Below are 19,608 nucleotides of genomic sequence, written 5' to 3'. Positions count from 1 at the left end.
GCGCAAAAAGGCTTTGTAAACAACAACAACAAAAAAGAGCATTAAAGATGTAAATGTTATTAATGTAGTAATAAGGTTTAGAGCGAAGAGCAGTAAGAGGAGGGAAGGAAAGGAAAGGGGGAGGGGCGGGAGCACGAGGAGGAAGAGGAGGGGGCGCCGCGCCAGGGTTGAGTCCCGGGGGACCTAATCACACACCTGGTGCCCTCTACAGCTCGGCCACCGCCTAGTCTCTGCTCCTCGGGCAATTAAGCACCTGGGAGCCCCTCCTGTCTGTAAAGCGGGGACGGTAATATCCGGTTGGCTGGTTACGGGAGGTTACACGAGGTGAAGGTGCGGGGCGCTCTGCAGGGTGCACGGTAACTGGCGCGGAGCAAACGGGAATAATATTCCTATAAACGGCCCTTGTGACTGTCGTAGGGGCCGGCGGGAGACAGGGAAACTCGCTGGTCACGGCGGAAGACGGTAAGGTCGTCAAAGGTCCTGTTTTCGGGGACATTTAGCGCCCCACCCCGGAGCGAGGGCCCGAGGCCCGGCGCTAGGAGCGAGCGGCGGGAGCCGCGGGCGAGTGCGCGCACGGAGAGCCCCCGCCCCCCGGGAGGAGGAGGGGGCGCGGCCCGGGAGCGCGCGCGGCGCTCGGCCCCAGGCGCCGCCCGCGTCCCCGCCGAGGCGGCCACTTCCCCGCGTCGAGGGCGTGGCGGCGGCTCCGGCTCTGCCCTCCGCCCGGCCCCGGCGTCTGTGCGCCCCCGGCCGAGCTGGTCGCCGCGTCCTGGTCCCCGCAGCCCTGTCGGGCGGCCCCGGCCTCGGTCCTGCCTCCCGCAGCGGTGAGGGCGCAGGTGAGTGTCCCCTTCCCCGCGAGGCCGGCGCAGGGCCTCTCCCAGCAGGTGTGCAGCCCGGGCCGGGGCGCGGGGCCCCTAAAAGAGAAAACAGCGGCCGTCGGAGGCGCCTGGGAGGGGTGGGCTCCCGTGAGCTGGGGGCCCCCCGGAGGCGCTGCGGTCAGGACCCCCGTCCAGCCCTCTCGCGCCCAGGGTCTTCTCTGGCTGTGTGTGTGGGGGTGTTCCTGGTTGTCCCCGCCCCCCCCCCATCACCACCACCACCACCACCACCAACAACAACAACAAGCTTTCTCCCTTCCACCTGCAGTTTTCTCCCACAAACTGACTTTTCGAAAAGCTGGCAGGCCCGCTCTTCCCCTGGAGGGAGGAGAGGTGCAGTTGGTAAACCCAGGCCAGAAGGTGGAAGCCCCCCTGTTCCTCCAGGGCCCCTTCCCCGCGGTGCGTGGGTAACCGCCGAATGCATTTATTCCGTGACTTCTTGCAACCTGTTACCTGCCCCATTCGCTCCCTGCACAGGTAGAGCAATCAATAGTGACCTGTTCCAGGTCGCTTCGTTCCAGCTTCCGTGCAAAATCTGATCATCTCCTTTAGAGATTAGGATTCTAGAGTAGGGAGCAGTTCACAGTGTTTGAGATACACTCTAGGATTAAAGTGATGTTTTGGTATAGGGCTCAAAGCCAAGAATACTCGATTTCCCTCATTGAAAGCTACCCAGCACAACACATTGTTTGAATTTTGCATGGAAGTCTGCATTTAATAGAAGTCTCTGATGTACTACTTAAAATACCTTAAGACTATCTCATTAGCTCTGGTTCAATATATTAAACTGTAAAAACATACTATGAAGACTCGGGGTCTAGATGTTTATGCATTGCACAAATTCATTCTTTTGCTGGAGAGTTTATGTAGTTTATTCTAGAAATGGACTTTGGATGCAGGAAGACTGAAAAAAAGCTGGGAAACTCAGAGTACCATTACCCATATCATCAGCTTTACATTTCATTTCACTGGCAAACGGTTTCCTTGGGTAGAGATTTCTGTGCTTTTATGGGAAATAGGATTTTTCCTGCTGTTGAAATGTAACACTTGTAAAGCTTTAAAACGTGAACATTAGGGTAAGAAATGAGATTCTGTCTGATGTTATAGGAGTTGTTGGTCTAAAGAAAAACCAAACCTTGGTGAAGAGTAATGTGACTTAGAAATGTGTTCAGCTGAAGCTTCTGAAATAATGGCAGCCCGGGCAATCAGTGGTGTTTGCTTCTTGGGCCCCTGCCCCAGATACCATGGAAGGTAGAGGCTGGTCAGGGATCTCCAGTTTGTACCTGGAAGGTAGAGATTATATTGAGCAGAAGTAAACTATATACAGCAAAACAAATAACATGAGACTTTCATGGCTGTACTTAAATTATTCTTTAAGGCCTGTTATTATATTCTCGACAGTTTATATTTGTTGTTTATTTCTGTTTTCTCTCTCATGCTAACAGATACTGCTATTTCTGGGGGCAGTAGGAACCTCAGTTGTAACAGGACCAATGCTAAATTAGCAGCAAAAACAGCATAGGTCATGAACACACACAAAATATAAAAATCTAATTTTCACTTTTCTTTTTTTTTTTTTTTCCTTTTGCAGTGCTGGGGATGGAGACTCTCAAGTGGTAGGAAAGTACTCTAATGCTGAGTTATATCCCCAGCCCATAATTTTCACTTGCTTTACTATTGCACCAATTTTTTTTTTTTTTTAATCTCAGCTACTGAAAATGGTAACATTTTACCTGTAAGTGGTAAATGAGAAGATAGAGGCTTCGGGATAGACATTCAGAACCTCCACATTGTCAGTCCTGAGTGGCCTTTTAAAAATTTAAATTATAAATTCAAATGAGGTACACATTTGCTTCCAGGACTGTTGTAGCATTTTGAACATACCCAAAACATTAAAAAGTGCATGTAGCTAAGGTATTAAAATGTTCCCCAAATTGGAAGCATATTATTTTCAAAAAATTATTTGTTCAAAAGCCCCAAGGGGAATTTACCTTTTTCTTATCAGAGCAGAAAATGCAAGATCAACTCCGTGTGCGTGACATTTTGCTTTGATGGATTACTTTTGTCACAGGGCCTGTCATAGTGCAGCAGATGGTCCTGCTCCTTGGAGTTTTTCCACTCATTTGATGTTTCCATGAAGAAACAATTTGCCAGAAGCCAGCCCCAGCTACAGTTGCGCTGGAGATGATGCTAAACCCTGATTAGCTCAGACCTTTGCTTACAGAAGCAGGAGGATGTGGGTTCAGCATTTCTGCTGGGCGGGTCGAGATTTCCCTGGGTTAGTGAACGGAGGGAGAGCATGGTCTTGCAGTACAGTCGGGCAGAGTTGGCAGAAACTCCAGTAACAGCCTCAAAGAACCAATGGGCTTCTGCGTTTTTTTCTTTGTCCTAGTGAAACATAGTTTACCTTTTAAACAGCAGCTGAGTTACCTTAAATGTCCTCCTTCCATATTACTGTCTTTTTCACATGTAATTTTCTGATGTCAGAAAATTATGTAATGGTTGACAATGTTGAAAAAACCCTCCTGGTTTGTCTTTAGCAAGAGAACCAAAATCTGAATGATAATGTCTCTGATATTGTATGCGTTGTATGGTGACCTAAAATTCTGTAAGGCCCCTAAAAAGGCACTGTGGCCTTTTCCCTAGCTCTGTTTTTTAAATCTTCAAATGTTTTCATTCTGGAATCAGATTACTATCTCCACTGGTAGTTAAGGAGCTCACATTGTTGATAAGTCTACTAGTAAACAGTTTTCTTGGTGATACAAACTTAGTTTTATTTTTGTTGCTTTATTTGTTTTTAATTTATTTTTGGTGTTTGGAATTAGATAATTTGGAGATATGTGTTTTTCTTCTTTTTGTTTTTTTCATGATTTGAATATCAGTTCCACCAGTGGTTCAGATACTGTTGGGGTCCTTTCAGCCCAACAGTGCATTAACTCAGATCATGCTTATGTTAATTAATTAGTGAGCATAGACTATATGCAAAATATTATTCTGGATATGAGCATGTATTCTCTCATTTAATTCTCCTTACTTAATTATTATTATCTCCTTAATTATTATCTCCTTAATTATGCTTACTGGGTGAGGATTACTATCTCCATTTTATAGTTGAAGAAATAAGCAAAAGAGTTCATCTAACATAGAGTACTTAAGGAGCCAGAATCCAATCCTAGGAAGGATGATTATGGAGCCCGAATCTTTCTGGGATATACTTAAGGACTGCTCAGACTTGTCTTATAGTTACTGTGGCTTCTTAGTAGTCTGTCTTTTAAGTATGTTAGAATTTGTGAGTAAACAAAATGTAGCAATACTATAAATATTACTGAAATGTTTTGGTATAAATACAAATACATTAATAGTAACCTAAAAACTTTGAAGGGACAATGTTGGGATAACTGACAAAATTTGAATATGAGCTGGGCCCAGTGGCTCACACCTGTAATCCCAGTCGCTTGGGAGGTTGAGGCAGAAGGATCACAAGTTCAAAGCCAACCTCAGCAAAATCAAGTTGCTGAGCAACTCAGTGAGACCCTGTCTCTAAATAAAATACAAAATAGGGCTGGGGATGTGGCTCAGTGGTCGAGTGCCCATAAATTCAATCCCCAGTACTTTAAAAAAAAAAAGAATATGGATTGTTAATTAGATAGGATCATATTGATGTTTTTGATACTTTAGGTTATATAAGAGAACGATCTTGTTCTTACACATTGAAGTCACTTGGGAGGAAAAGGGTATATACTTCACCTTATTTTCAATGGTTCAGAGCATGTGTATAAAAATAGAGAAAAAGCTGGGCGTGGTGGCACACACCTTTAATCCCAGTAACTCAGGAGGCTAAGACAGGAAGATCACAAGTTCAAGGCCAACATAAACAACTTAGTGAAAACCTGTCTCAAAAATTAAAAGGACTGGGGATGTAGCTCAGTGGTAGAGTACCCTGGGTTCAATCTGTAATATATGACCAAAATACATGAAAAAAAATTTTTTTTAAATAGAGACAAAGAATGATAAGGCAAATGGGCAAAATTGGTAACTCTGGGTACAGGATATTCAGGAGTTCCTTGTACAATTCTTATAACTTCTGTTTGAAGTTCTAAGCAAAAGAACAAAGTCAACTCAAAATTGAAGGTAGAAAACAGGAAATGAAGGTATATCATTCTAAGATTTGTGTGTGTGTTTTTATGTTAGGTGAAGGATTGTTTCCTGTACTCTATTTCTTCTTTTTAAGGTTGGAGGAGGGAACTTGAAACAAACAAAAAAGTCTTATCAAACATAGGCTGGGGGCTGGGGGAGCTCAGTGGTAGTGTGCTTAGCAGGCACAGGGCTGGGGCTTGCTCCCTGATACCACACACACAGAAAATGAGCTCACTTTCTCAAAATCTCTCCATCCAGAACCCCCCCACACACAACTTATCACCCTCTTAAAAATCTAGACTTGGTATTTTCTTTGCCTCTTCATAATGGGTTGGGAGAGGAGCAGATAAAAACAGTGTCACTGGAAGTTAAATTGGGTTGGTTTTGTCACGGCCATGGTGTGCTGATGGGACTGGTTTTGTGTGGAGCTCTGTAGCCCAGCTCACACCTGCCTATCTGGCTTTGTCTCCCGCCACCCCCTCCACCCCATGCACCGCACCCACTAGAGAGCATGTGACCTGTGTGCGCGCTCATCTTTTTGTCTCCCTGGCTGCACTCACGCATTGTTGGCGTGGCGCGGAACACACCCGGTTCTTTTCCTGCGGAAGCTCTGTTCAACCTGAAAGTCTCACCACAGCCTCCTCTGAGAGCCTGTGTCTAATCCCATGCAGAATTAAATTTCCTTTTGTCTGTGCTGACGTGCCCGTGGGGTCCTCTTTGTGGTGCTCTCTGCTTCTATTGAGGAGTCCTTGTTAAGCCACGGTGGGCTGCAAACCATGCCAGGGCTGGGGATTCAAAGGCACTCACAGTCTGTAGGCAGGGGTGATTTGCAAATAAATGATCATAATATAGAACAGAGACGTGAGGGACTCTACGTGACATCTTGGCCTTAAAGATGATAAGGAAACCACAGTGTGATAGCGTTTCCCACCACTCTCCTGGGGCTCCCTGAGACTGGAGATTTCTGGCGCCATAATCTAATTAAAGGAATAAGTGCAAAACAATTGTAGGACCTGCGAGCTTCCCAGATAGATATCTGTTCAGTAGAAAGCCAAACATACCAGCCTAAAACTCAGGAGAAGGGCCTGAGTCTGGGCACAGACATTTGGAAGTTTCCAGTGCATATAGCCAAGAGGGGCCGAGGAGCAGCTCAGAGTCTCTTACACCTTTTTCTACCCTGTTCACCTCTGTCCCCTGGTGGGCAAGCAAGATTCTGCCCTTGCTTCTCCCACAGCCTTGGTCAGTCTATGACCACTGCATGATCCCGACTCTCCAACATGAAAATATGGAATATTTGAGAGAAAGGAGCACAGAGGAGGTGTGACGAACACGGAGAGGGGAAATGGGAAATATCCTCTACCTAAATGAAGGCCATAGAGAAGGGTCTCAATGAGAATAGGAGGACACATCAGCTGAAGAGGAGACTTGGGGCCAGAGGAATCACATAGCAGCAAGGAGCCCTTGAAACAAGGGCAGGGCCCTGCCTGCACATGCCTGAGAGAGGGGGTTGGTCAAGGAGAAGAGCACAGACAGGTGTGGCATAATGGAAGGAAATGGGCAGGAAAGCCATCGTTCATTTGGGAAGAAAGAGGCATGGTGCTGTCCTTCCTGGCTCAAGAGTCAGGTGAAATGAGAGAGAGCGCCGGGGCACCCCGCGGACCACAGGGAAACTCGGCTGAGAAGGCTGGTGGGTGAAGCTCGACGGTGGACAGACCACCCGGGAAGACGAGGAGGAGCAGCAGCAGGGGGAGTGGGTGGGGCCCGCGCAGGTCAGGTGTGAAGGGCGGAGGAGGGGCCAGTGCGGAGGCGGTGGGTGAGGAGCAGACGGTGGGGCTGAGGAGCTCTGAGAGTGGACAGGGTGGGCTGCGAGGTCGTGTGCGGCAGACACAGCTGAGACCTGAAATCCTCGTCCTCTTAGAACTTGCTGCTGTCCGTCATGAGGACAGTGGGAGCTAAAAGATAGTGGCGGACGCCCAGCCGCACCGAACTGGGGCGCGACAGGTGGCGAGGGAGTGAAGGAGGCAAATAGGGACGGCTCTTTCCAGGAAGTTGGTAGGAAAGGCGAAGGGCAGCCAGGTAGAAGGGGGGGAGAGAGTCCGGAGGTGGGGATGTTGAGCACCTGCGTCTGCCTAGGAGGAGGAGGAGGAGGAGGAGGAGGGCTTGAGCAGACAGGTCAGGGGACGGGATGCTGTAGGAGGAGCCCTGAGGATGACTGGCACCCAGGAGGGGACATTCTTGCTTGGGCCCGGGGCTCCATGAGGATAAGAACCATGTCCCATTCATCGAGTGTCCCCCAGTACCAAGCAGCAGAGAATGAGTGAAGATTTTACTTTTTAGAATTAGTCTTGATTAATATCAGAATAAAGGGGGAAAAGCCCTATTTTATCCTTTGATGATCATTCTGCAAGTAAAAGAGAAAAATCTCAGGAGCTGTTGAGGTGGCCTTACCCATGATCACTTAGTGTTCCTGGGCCTCAGGCACTCATTCTTAAGTGGTATGTTGATCTTGGAATAGGGGGTGTTGGGGGGACCTATGTAACACACACGTACAGCACAGCTTCCGTTCTGGTGTTTAACAGAGGGACCCTGTTGGCTCCAGGTCTTTAACTTAAATTCTTGATGTTTAATAAAAGTTCAGAAAAAGGACGTCTTTTCCATTGTCTTTTATGTTAAACTTTGCCACCGTAAATATTTCCAAGACATATTTACAAAGACTGACTTCATAGAGGACTTTTGGTTCTGAGTAACTGAGGTCTTGAGAGAATACCTCAAAAAACAACCCCGTTAAGGCGAAGCAGTGCATCAGACCGTACTTCAGGGCACAGATGGCGAGCGGCTTGCGTGGGTTTGATTCTGCTGTGCCTCTTTCAATGTTTTAGAGCTAAAATACAAAACAAATATGTGCAGGCAGTGCTCGTTCACATTTTTTTTCTTCCCGCTGCTTGTCAGCCAGGGAACATGTTGATATGATCCTTCTTTTCCCAATGTCATGGGAAAACTCTTGGTTTTTTCCAGATCTGTCATTGCCCTGTGAAACATGCTAAGCAAATCAAATCAGTACACATAGAATTCACCTGTGAGGGCTGGCGGACGTTGGTTTGAAGGCTGATGGCTCTTTCCCGGATAGAATGGCTGCACCTGATGAACTGCTGTCTTGAGGCCAATTGATTGGAACCTTAGGTGGCATTCAGAGTTTTACCTCGGTGTTGTTTTCTTCTTTTTTACCTGTAGGTGCCCTATTGATATCCTAAGAACTTGAAAAACAGAAAAGACCTGCTTTTAGGGGATGATGCTAAGGGACACTATGAAATCTTGGAATGACAGCCAATCAGACCTCTGTAGCAGTGACCAGGAAGAGGAGGAAGAGATGGTTTTTGGTGAAAATGAAGATGACTTGGAAGAGATGATGGATCTAAGTGACCTGCCTACCTCACTTTTTGCTTGCAGTGTCCATGAAGCCGTGTTCGAAGTCCAGGAGCAGAAGGTAGGCAGCATCCTACCCACCCTGAACTTCTGGCCTGGAGAACATGGGTTTGGGGGAAGCACATGTTATTGATCTGAGACAAATTCAACAAAAAGCATGTCAGACTTTAGGCCTTCGTGTTGTATTATAAAAGAGTACAGGTTGCACCAGATAGATAGGAAATATTTAAAAACCAGTCCCTTCCCCCAAATATTGTGAGAAGCACTAGCTTTTGTGGACTTCAAATAAGTCTTATTCAATCTACTCATTCGTTTATTCTTTCTTTTTTGGAGACTGTAATTAAGGAAAAGCTCAAGATTTTCATCTTCCTATTCCAGGGGAGTACTCATAAAAGAAGGAATTCCACTTTTTCCTGGGGCTAGTTACATACAGCCAATTAGGACTATTTAGGATTTCATTGTAGCATCATTGTTAAACATTTTTTTGTTATTACTTTTGACGACTCATATGGGGAAAAATGATTCAGTTTTGGTTTTTTTTGGTGGGGGGTACTGGGGATTGAACTCAGGGGCATTGAGCCACGTCCCCATACTTATTTTTTGATGTTTTATTTAGAGACAGGATCTCACTGAGTTGATTAGGGCCTCACCATTGCTGAGGCTGGCTTTGAACTTGTGATCCTCCTGCCTCAGCCTCCTGAGCGCTGGGATTACAGGTGTGTACCACCACGCCTGGCCTCAGTTTGTTTCTTTAAAAATTACTCTCCTTTAGTTCATTTATTATTTACCTGGAAAGAGGTTATATGTGGGAGTGTGTGTGTATTTTTCCATCATAACCTCAAAAGCCCATAGGTCTTTTTTTTTTAAATCTTTTGTACTGGGGATTACACTCAGAGGTGCTTTACCACTGAGCCACAGCTCCACCCCACCCTACCCCCCTTTTTTTAATTGAGACAGGGTGTCTCTAATTTACTGAGACTGGCCTCAAACTTAGGATCCTCCTGCCTCAGCCTTGCAAGTTGCACCATAACACCTCACTAAATAAGCCGTAGGTCTTAATCCCACAGAAGTAATGGATTTCTGCCGATGTTCTGTGTTTCTCATGTTCTGATCTTCTTCTGAAAAATACCTCACTGCCCCTTCTTTCTGTCTGTGCACTCAAACTACTGTCTTCCTGGAGTGGAACTAGTCAGTTTAACTCAGTCCACACCTGAGCCCTACAATGCATGAGGCACCGTGCCAATTGTTCGCAGTTAGAGCATGACCCTTCCGCGTCCCAGGGATGGCCATCCATGGTGATGTAAGGTGGAATGCTAACACTCTGGGAAGTGCTTGCCAGTGTTCTGAGGTCTCCAAGGAGACAGGATCACACCAAGTGAAATCCAAGATCTCCAGAGGAGGTGACATCAGTGAGGAGCTGTGGCGTTGATTTTAACTGGAAAAGAAGGGAATTGGGGCCAGAGGGAACAGAATGAGCAAGAGAGCTGCGTCAGGAGGTTGGGCCACGCTAGGAAGCAGAAGGCCATCCTGTGTAGTTGGCAGAAGTTGGGCTGGTGGCGCCATAGTGCCGAGTGTGGGTCAGTGCAGGAGCTTGCCTTCCCACGGGTGTGTTCCCTGCAGGCTCCCAGCAGAGGAACGGCCATCCAAGCTGTGCGGGAAGGTCAGCTGACAGTGGAGGTGGAGTGGTAGGAGGAGACAGGTTCTCCAAGTAAACCTGCCTACAGATGACACCCCTCCCTGTGGTGGAGCAAGGGGGGGGGTCACTATCCTGAATTTTGTGTCTTTGGGGGTCATTTTAATTTATAAATGCTGTTTCCTTTTTTTTGTACCAGGATTGAACCCAGGGGCACTTACCCACCAAGCCACAGCCACAGCCCTTTTTGGTATTTTATTAGAGACCGGGTCTCACTGAGTTGCTGAGGGCCTCGCTAAATTGCTGAGACTGGTTTGAACTCATGATCCTCCTGCCTCAGCCTCCCGAGCCTCTGGGATTGCAGGCATGCCCTGGGTTCAGTCACAATTTGGAAATTTTGAAATTGTCTTTCCTAGTTTTCTCATACTTTTTAAGAGCTCTAAAATTTTTATATTATAAACAAGTAAATCTTGCTGTTTGATGTGAGAAACCACATGTATGACCTCCAGCCCTTCGTGTCACTCTGTGAGTGATTGAAAATAGTCCCCCCAATGGCTCCCATGAATGTGTGATGTGCAGACCTTTTTCCTTGTCACCGCCCCTAAGCAGTGCTCTGTGACAGCTATTTACATAGCATTTGCATTGTGTTAGGAATTTTAAGTAATCTAGAGAGGATTCAAAGTAGATGGGGGGCTGTGGCTTATATGCGAATACTACCCTGTTTCACACGAGAAACTTGAACTTGCAAAAACTTTGGTATCTGAGAAGTTCTTCAAACCAGTTTATCCCAAATTTATACTCACAAGAATTCTTGCAAGAAACCTCACAATCTTTTTTTTTAATATTTATTTTTTAGTTTTAGGTGGACACAATATCTTTATTTCATTTTTATATGGTGCTGAGGATGGAACCCAGTGCCTCATGCATGCTAGGCGAGCGCTCTACCTCTGAGCCACAACCCCAGCCCAAGAAACCTCACAATCTTAAGCCTGTTTCAACCTTTTCTAACCACAACCTAAGGAGTTTTTAACTTGCCAACGGGGTGAGTCCTTGTTGGTTTTCATTTTTTAAATAACCTGGGGGTTGTATCTAACCCAAATTCATACCAAAAATTGTCTCAGCGGAAGTTCTAGTAGCAGCAGCAATTTAGCAGACTTCACCTTGTACATAATTCCTAGTCATGGTGACTTTTAGACAATCATTTTATCAGTAATGTCTGAAATTGTAAAATACACACACATGCATACACACACAGAAAGATCATCAATTAGACATACAATGTGGGCAAAATCAAATGGTTACAATATCAGTGTCCTATTTGGCTTTATTTTTCTCCTGGAATCACGAGTGTTTTGTTTGCAGTGCTGGAGATTTAACCCAGGGCCTCACACCTGCTGCTCAAGGGCTCTACCCTGAGCTACATCCCCAGCCCTTTTTATGATTTTAAGGCAGGGTCTCACTAAGTGGCTGAGGCTGGCCTGGAACTTGGGTTCCTCCTGCCTCAGCCTCCCCAGTAGCTGGGATTACAGGCCCGGCTCTGGAATCACCTGTTTATGCAGGTGATCCACACACGTGCAGAACTCAGGAGTGGATGCTTCTGATGGATTTCAGACAAATCCATCCTGATTGCAATTAAACACTTTATTTTTGAAAGAACTTTTTTCCTGACTTGAAAAGATTTTTGTCTTTATGGCCATCTTATCATTGAAACCAGCTTTCACATCCTTCCAAGTGGCACTAGACCAAATAACACGGGTGCCGTTACCATATAAAGGTAAATTTGCTGGATTTGGGCTCTGTTTTCATCATTGTTTCTTAAAAACAGAATGCACATGAGGGGAGAACTATTAACCCAAAGAAAATAAACCATAAACATTCTTATTTCCCCGGCAGCAGGGTGGCTGCACTGTCCAGGTGCCAGCGAATCAGCAGCTCCGTCAGGACGGCTGCGGGTTAGTGTTTCTTTTTTCTTGGGTTTGGGTTTTTCCCAGCGCAATGGCATTTCTTCTTTGTTGTGTTTTTCCCTTTCTTAAAAGAATTAAAAATTGGACTTGCTTCTGATTGGAGCATGACGAGTTTTCAGAATATAATATACGTTCTTACAAGGTGAGCCTTAGGTCAGGGTGTCTGCGTGGATTCAGTAAATGGAACTGGAAGAGAGTCTCTGTGGATAAAGAATGACTTTCACTGACCTGCTCTCCACAGGCCATTTTATTTGAGCGTTGTTCTCATTTTAATGGGGTACCTCAAGACATCTCTGCTTGATCAGGGACACTCAGCATCTGGTTGAGCTCCCAGGGCAGAGTAACGCCCGTAAGTGTTTGTGGGATGCACTGGCTGTTGGTGAATAACCATGCCGTGCTGTGGCCAAGAGACAGAATTAGGAGCAGAGGGAGGTTACGTCGTAAGTTGGAGACTTAATCTGAAATTTATGATCCCAGATACAGTGACCAAATTCTTTTGGGGTCTGTGTAGTCATGTGCACTATTTAAATTGTTCTATATAAAGAAGAATAGAAAAATAAGAAAACCAAGTGGCATTTGGAAGTTAGTCAAACGAGCCGATTCTCTGGTTTCAGACTAAAATCCGTTATTGGGTGACCAGCACTGTGTTCCACCCAGAAGTAAAATCGTTTGAGAAAAGTGATTCATTGAAGGAGCAACTCAAGGGAGAATGTTCCTGTTACAGTGAAATGTGTTTTTTAACAGCCTGAAATATCAAAAGGTTTCAATAAATGAATGTTTGATTGAATCTATTGTGCTTTTCTGGCCGAGAGTTCAATAGATTTAGTTAGCTTCAAGGCTACATTAAATATTGGAGAATCTCAGACATTGAAAAGTAGAAGAAATCCTAGTCAAGGATATCCAGCGGGCTCACGATCATGGCTTGTTTTAGAACTCCTTTTTCACTTGCTCACTGAGAACTATGAAACCTCAATATGGTCGTCCTCGATGTCTGTAGGGAATGGGTTCCAAGATCCCCATGGATCCCAAACTCTGTGGATGTTCTTGCCTGAAAGGCAGAGCCTGCGCACATCCTCCTGAGTTCTTAAAATCACCTCCAGATTCCTTATGACTTATCAATGCAAGGCTGTGTAAGTCGTTGTCACACTGTATTGTGGAGGGAATCATGAAGATGTTTGTAAATGTTTTTATAAACACAACTGTCATAGGCCTGACTATATTTTTAGTCTATGGTTGGTTGATTCCGCAGATGCAGAACCTACCGATTCAGAGGTTCAGCTATTACAACCAAAAAAAATTTAGATTCCTCTCGATACCTATCAAAATCCCAAAGTTTTTTTTTTTTTTTTTTTTTTAAGAAATAGAAAACCCCAGCTGGAGGCAGTGGCACACGTGTGTCATCCCAGATACTTGGGAGGCTAAGGCAAGAGGATTACAAGTTCAAGGTCAGCTTGGGCAACTCAGGGAGACCTTGTCTCAATGTAAAAAGGGTGAGGAGGTAGCTCCGTGGAGGAGTGTAGGTACAACTTCCTGGGTTCCGTCCCCAGTACTGGAAAAAAAAAAAAAAGTGGGAGGACCTGTCTTTGCCCTGCATGAGGTGGCTCCGGGTCTTTGGACATGTGCCCGTTGTTTTTTGGGTAATTCTTTACTTTTTAGCACATCCTGATATTCGGGATCGATTTGTGCCTTCCCTGCCCCCGCCCGGGGATCAGCCACTTCACTGACGACTTTCGGTGAAGTGTTAAGAAATCAAGGTGTGGAGGCAGGTGTGCTCGCTTCTCTTGGACGGTCACTGTTCCAGGTCTCTTGCTGGACACAGCTAGGAGATGTAGAGGCACAGACATATTTACAGATGCCATGTGGAGCCTTGTCCTCCCAACTCCAGGAAATGCTGAGGGATATGTTCCATTTTTCTCCCTTTTCAAATTTATGACACTTTTCTCTGAGAGAAGAAATTTGCTTCCATTGTCTCATATTCACTGGGTCAGTCACCTCCCCCACTGTGTCGCTGCCAACACCCCCTTCCTGTGTGTCCTGGGCCACCTCCTACACCGACCCCCCCTCTACAGGGTCCTGCCTGTGTGTGCCCCCCCCTCACCCTGCCTGGGCTCCGGCCTGTCCTCTGGCCCCTCTGCCTGGACACCCTCCCTCGCATCCTGTGCCGGGCTGCCCTCCCTTGGACATGCCGTCCTCAACCCTGCTGGGCTCCGACACCCCATGCCAGGCCACCCTCCAAGTGATCCCTCGTCTTAGCTGGGATCCCCTCTGTGACCCCCAAACTGCCCATCAGCATGTGTCCACTCCATTGAGTCGCCCCATTTAAAGCTTCCAGAACAAATCTTCAGGAAGAGTTGGGAAGATTTTTTTCCAAAAAAACAAAACAATGCGCCTCCTTTAATTCTTTCCCATGTTTGTTTCTGACGATCTTTCGAGTTCACCTGCCTTTGGAAAGATGGGTCTCCATCCGTCCTCCCGTGTGCGCGGAGAGAACACTGCCAGGAGTGTGAGATTCTGCGTCGCTGGGTCGGCACCGCACACGGCCACCTGGGTTCCTCACTCTCCCCGGGGCCAGGCTTAGCCCATGGGTGGGGGAGTGGAGGGACCTCCGGAGAGACTCGGATGGGGCCACAGAGAAGCAGACGACCAGAGGTGGGTCTCCAGTCCTCTCCAGTCCCCGGGCGCCCAGGCCGGCCGTGGGGACCCGTATGACCCACCTGGATGAAGGACCCGGCTTGCTGCTGCTCCTTTTTCTTGCTTATGTTGATAACTTTGCATCAGCCTCTGGCTGGGTGGGCTTTAGGTGAGCGGAAGTTCACTCTCCCGGCAAGGGAGGCACCGGCGGCAAGCCACCATCAAGGCCATCGGGAGCCGCTCACTTTAACCAACAGAAAACAAAAACAAAACCAAAAGATGGAATTCATAAGGTTAAAAGCCGCAGAAGTGACTGGCATTTTTCTCACTGTGCAGAGTCTGACTATAACGCAGCCTGCCGCACGCCCCCTCCACCCAGGTCAGGCTCCTCTGCTTCAGGGTGCTCAGGACCACAGGAACAGGGCTGAAGGATCCTAGGAAGTTGGCCAGTGATGTCCTGCTGGTGGTGTACCTTGTCACCCAGTGTACCCGAGACTTCTGGGGGACAGGTCTCCCAGAGGGGTTGCGAGCAGTGGGTGGGACTGTTAGGAGGGGCATATTCTGGTCCTACATCAGCGACTCCCACATGGTACAGAACAGTTTTTCTGCAGCTGGACGGGCCCGTGGACCCCTGCAAGAGCTCTTCCCTGTTTCTGTTAGGAACGGCTCTGTCTGGGTAAGAGCTGTTCTCAGGGCTCTGGGTGGTCACTCATTGTCCTCACAACAGCCCCAGGAAGTGGGTGTTAGTATCATCCTCATAACAGGCAGGGGACTTGGAGGCACAGCCAAGGAAATCCCCTTGCCCAAGGTCACACAGCTGTATAGTAGAGCCGGAACTGACCCCCAACAGTGGAGGGCAGAGTTCTGTTGCCGTGCGGATAACAAGCTGTGGACACCACACACCTTCCCAGAGTCACCTGTCCAGGCTGTGGGCTCCTCCTAGGGCCTTTTTTTGTGCCCTCATGTCTGAAGCAATGGGCAGTCTCTTCTGGACAAGGAGTATTTTATCCACACCGAAGGCGGGTGGCAGAGGCCGCCAGCTCTCAGGAAGGGATCCTCTCTGCTCAGAGGAGGTGGCTTAGGTATGAAGCCTGTGCTCAGTCACCGAAGTCACAGAGGTCATTGGGTTGATGTCGTCGTCTCTGACAGGGCTGGCCAGCATCTGAGGCAGAGCCATGCACTCCACTCCCAGGAGCAGAGGGAGTGTGCAGGACGCAGCGCCGGGCCGGGCAGGAGGTTGAGGCAGAACCTGGACTTTCTCGGGACAAGTGGGGGGCGGGTAAGGGTCGGGGCATCCTGCTGAGCAGCGTGGTGGGTTTCCCGGTGCTGCTGGCGTGGACCCTTCTGGCTGACCTGGGCATCAACCTGGAGTATATGTGGCAGCGGTCTGCAGGACCCAGACAGCTGGCCGGTCCTGGACAATGTGTGAGGAAAACTCACCTGAGTGCTTTTCTCACCTGTGACGTCTTAAGATGGTACATTTGAGCTCAAGGGCCTGGTGAGGTTCCAGCCAGAAGAGTTTTGTGGGCTAATTGAGACTTTAGATAAATGCCTGCCTGCCCCTCCAAGATGCCCAGCAATGACAAAAGTAGTCCAGCCTGTCAGCGAGCCAAAGTGGGGCTTTATAACTAAACAACCAAACAACCTTCAGGCTCCAAAACAAAAACCAGCTGTCAGAAGCCGGGATCTCGCTTTCCCAGCACTGCAAAGCCCTGGGTTTAATCCCTCGCATTGCAAAAAAAAAAAAGCCGTACTTGTGGATTCTCAGACCTGCGGTTCTGAAGGTTACGTGTCTCCAGTAAGTGTTTTCCAGAAAGGCCAAATAAAAGTGTTTTTTATGGATGGGCCACATGGTTTAAGTACCACTGCGTGGGAACAGTGCCTTGGTACCTTGAAAACGGCGTGTGCGTGCAGGACTCCTGGCACAGACCTGACAGCTGCCTAATCAGCCTAGCTCTTAATGCCCGGCCTGGGTGTGTGGGCACCTGGCCTGGGTGTGCTGGGCGGGGATACATCGCACCCCTTACGTGCGTTTTCTAGGTGTTTTGAGGCTACGATGCTTGAAAATAACTTCTGTGCTGATGGGTCTTCTCCAACTTAGCTACAGAAGAAAGAAATTTTAACACACAGAATGACTACTAATATCTAAGGATGTGTTGTGGCCAGAGCCACCTTCCTATGCTCACAGCCAGCTTGGGGACAGGCACTCAGGAAGCAGGCTCTGGTCCCACCGGCTGTGTTCCATGAGGCCGAGGCCCATGAGCCTCCTCTGTCTCTGCAGCTGTAGCCTCCCCTTCCTGCCTCCTTTTGTTTTCCTGTGTGCATTGGTTATTAACTTGGCGAAAGTGTCCAATGTGGTGAACTGTGGCAGACTCTCCCTCTGACCAGCACTCCAATCAAGGATTTCTCTCATCGCCACCCCACCCTGAGCCAGGCCATGAAGTGACTTTCTGGGCTGGGGTGTGGCTCATTGGCAGAGTGCTAGCCTGGCATGCACGAGACCCTGGGCTCAGTTCCGAGCACTGCAAAACAAAAATTTTAAAAAAGAAAAAAGATCTATCATGGTGACCTTTTTTGTTGCATGTGGTGTAGAGATGACAGATCTGGGGGGAGAGGGAAGCATAGCCCTTTAAAGATTTGTGTTCAGTAGGCAGAGTATTTACAAATAGATTAAGCATCAGAATACAAATAGGTAGTATTTTGTATATTCTTGAAATTTGATTCATTTACATGCTTCTTTCTGATCTGGAAAAATGTTGAAGCAGCATAAATAAATAAGGTTATAGAAGGTTTTGAATTTTTTTATATGTTCTCCCCTCTGTCACTTTTGAATTCAGATCCCAGAATTCTATAAGGGCTCAGATTACCAAAGTTTTCAATTCACCATGCTCAGCTGTACATGTGCCATTTTCTGGCCAGTCAAGTTCTTTCCTCTGGTTGTTTTAGTGAGCAGTAATGATTGAGAAGAAACAAAAGGCAGTGTCTTAGTTTGGGCTGCTATCACAAAACACCTGAGGCTGGGTAGTTTATAACAACAAACAGGTATTGTTTACAGTTCTAGAGGCTGAGAAGTCCTAAATCAAGGCTCTAGCAGGTTTGATGTTTGGTGAGGGCCGTTCCTCATGGATGGCACCTTCTTTGTGTCCCCAGTGGTGGTCCTCAAGCCTCTTTGGTACAAATGTTAATCCCATTTATAAGGGGACCTGCTCCTGACCTAGTCACCTCTTACTACTGCCACATTGGGGGTTAGATTTCAACAGGAATTTTGGAGAGACCCAGACCTTCAGAGTACAGTAGATGCTTTGCCTGTCACCAGGCAGAAATGGAGGCCTTGCCCATGACATTGAGGAGCCTGCAGTCCCTGTCCTCTGTAGAAATGTATCACACAGGATGTGGCGGTATCCTGCCTCGGACCAGAGATGACTTTACTGTCGAGTGGGCGGCAGCTCCGCTTCCCACCAGGGAAGTCCTTCCTCCTGCTGGCTTAGTGTTGAGGAGGGAGGGTTCTAGCTGCCTCCAGGCCGGGCAGAGGGGTGCAGCACTGTCGTTTCCACAGTTGCTCCCTGGTGAGATGGACAGACGCACCGCTGTGTCCTGTGTCCGAATAGGGCAGCGGGGAAGGGTCCAGAAGACCTGCCCTGGCCCACCTCCCGGGAGGCCCTGGCCACACCACTGCCTGTGGGGTCCCGTCGCCCGGCTCCCCTGGGCTCTTCTTGAGTCCTGGAGAAGTTGGCCATTTGGGGACATGGTCTTCAGTGTACTGTTGGCTGCTCAGGTGCCGCAGGTGACTCCGAGGCAGCCTCTGTTCTGCGGCCTGAGCAGCCAGGGTCTGGTATGAGGCTGCAGGTGCGGTGGCCCTGCTGACCTCTGCTGCCTGAGGGGCGCGCTGGTGGCCCCTGGAGGAACAGGGCTGAGGACGTTTGATGTTGGGGTCCCCATTATTGTATCTGAAGGATGAGATACATTTTTTAATATTTTGAAGGATGAAATTTCTGGAGGAAACGTGCCACCATTCCCTTACGGCAGGTGATGCTAATTTCATATCAGGAAATTCAGAAACTTATGAAAGTGAGTTACTGCAGAAACCGTTCTAAGGAGAAAAATCATAATCTGGTGTTTGAGCTGCTAACTGCAACAGTCACCGCCCGTCCGTCGGGTTTGTTTCACTTTCCCAGATCCCATCCTTTCTTCTGTCCCCAGGCTTCTAAATCCCTTCTGTGACGTCAGGGGCAGCCTCAGGGAGGCCACCTACTGAGGGCCTTTACTTTTCCCTCAATTAATATGGCTTGAGCATCCCCAACCCCCAAATCCCAAATGTTCCAGAATCCAGAACTTCCTGAACATTGTGTTGGTGCTGAAAAAGTTTTGACTTTCACAACATTTCAGATTTGGGATTTGGGGATTAGGGATTTTTAACTGGTAAAGTCTGTGCAGATATCCAACCTGAACTACTTCTGCTCCCAAGCATTTCAGAGAAGAGATACACAACCGCCAAGTTTTGCCTCTTACACAATGTTCAAGTTTCTGCGGGACCTCCCTCACAGGCAGATTTCACATATTTCATAAACCGTATTTATGCTACATAAAGGAGAAAATGAGTATGAAAGGGAGCAAACACAAAACCTAGAAAAACTTACTCATCAACTGTTGCATGACTTCATTTGTGTATAATTGTGTGTGTGTGTGTGTGTGTGTAAAGCCGTATGCACCCTGGGGACCGAGGCCAGGGTCTCTTGTGTATTGAGCATGTTCTCTACCACTGAGCCTCAGCCTCACCATTTTTAAAAATTCTTGATTAAATCACAGGTAATGGGATTTAGCAGGCAGAGACAGGATGATCCGTCGCTACCATCTGCAGGGTGCTTTCAATTACAGTGTGTTTCTGGAATGAGAAAAAAATTGTTTTGAAGGCAGTAGGAAGAAAAATTGATACAAGTAACTTTTTGCA

The 19,608-nt window shown here is 47.5% G+C and overlaps 1 protein-coding gene across 2 annotated transcripts in view; it reads left to right on the top strand.

Moving 5' to 3' along the window:
• The first annotated feature begins 311 nt into the window (after positions 1-311).
• The window catches only part of Rcan3 (RCAN family member 3), a 29,104-nt gene continuing 9,807 nt past the window's right edge, over positions 312-19,608 (top strand). Inside the window, exons 1-2 of one of the 2 annotated variants that reach the window (XM_046468958.2) lie at positions 312-462; positions 8,241-8,493. In XM_046468958.2, the coding sequence (XP_046324914.1) occupies positions 8,296-8,493 (198 nt within the window). In that variant the 5' untranslated portion in view covers positions 312-462; positions 8,241-8,295. Of the gene's footprint in view, positions 463-690; positions 834-8,240; positions 8,494-19,608 lie in introns of those variants that run through there. The other variant, XM_046468959.2, reaches the window with a different exon arrangement.

Source organism: Marmota monax, unplaced genomic scaffold, assembly GCF_021218885.2.
Source record: "Marmota monax isolate L192 unplaced genomic scaffold, Marmota_monax_Labrador192_F-V1.1 WCK01_AAM20220418_F8-fsc00008, whole genome shotgun sequence".
NCBI lineage: Eukaryota > Metazoa > Chordata > Mammalia > Rodentia > Sciuridae > Marmota > Marmota monax.
Note: the sequence above shows the minus strand (reverse complement) of the source record. Positions and strands in the feature narration are given on the sequence as shown.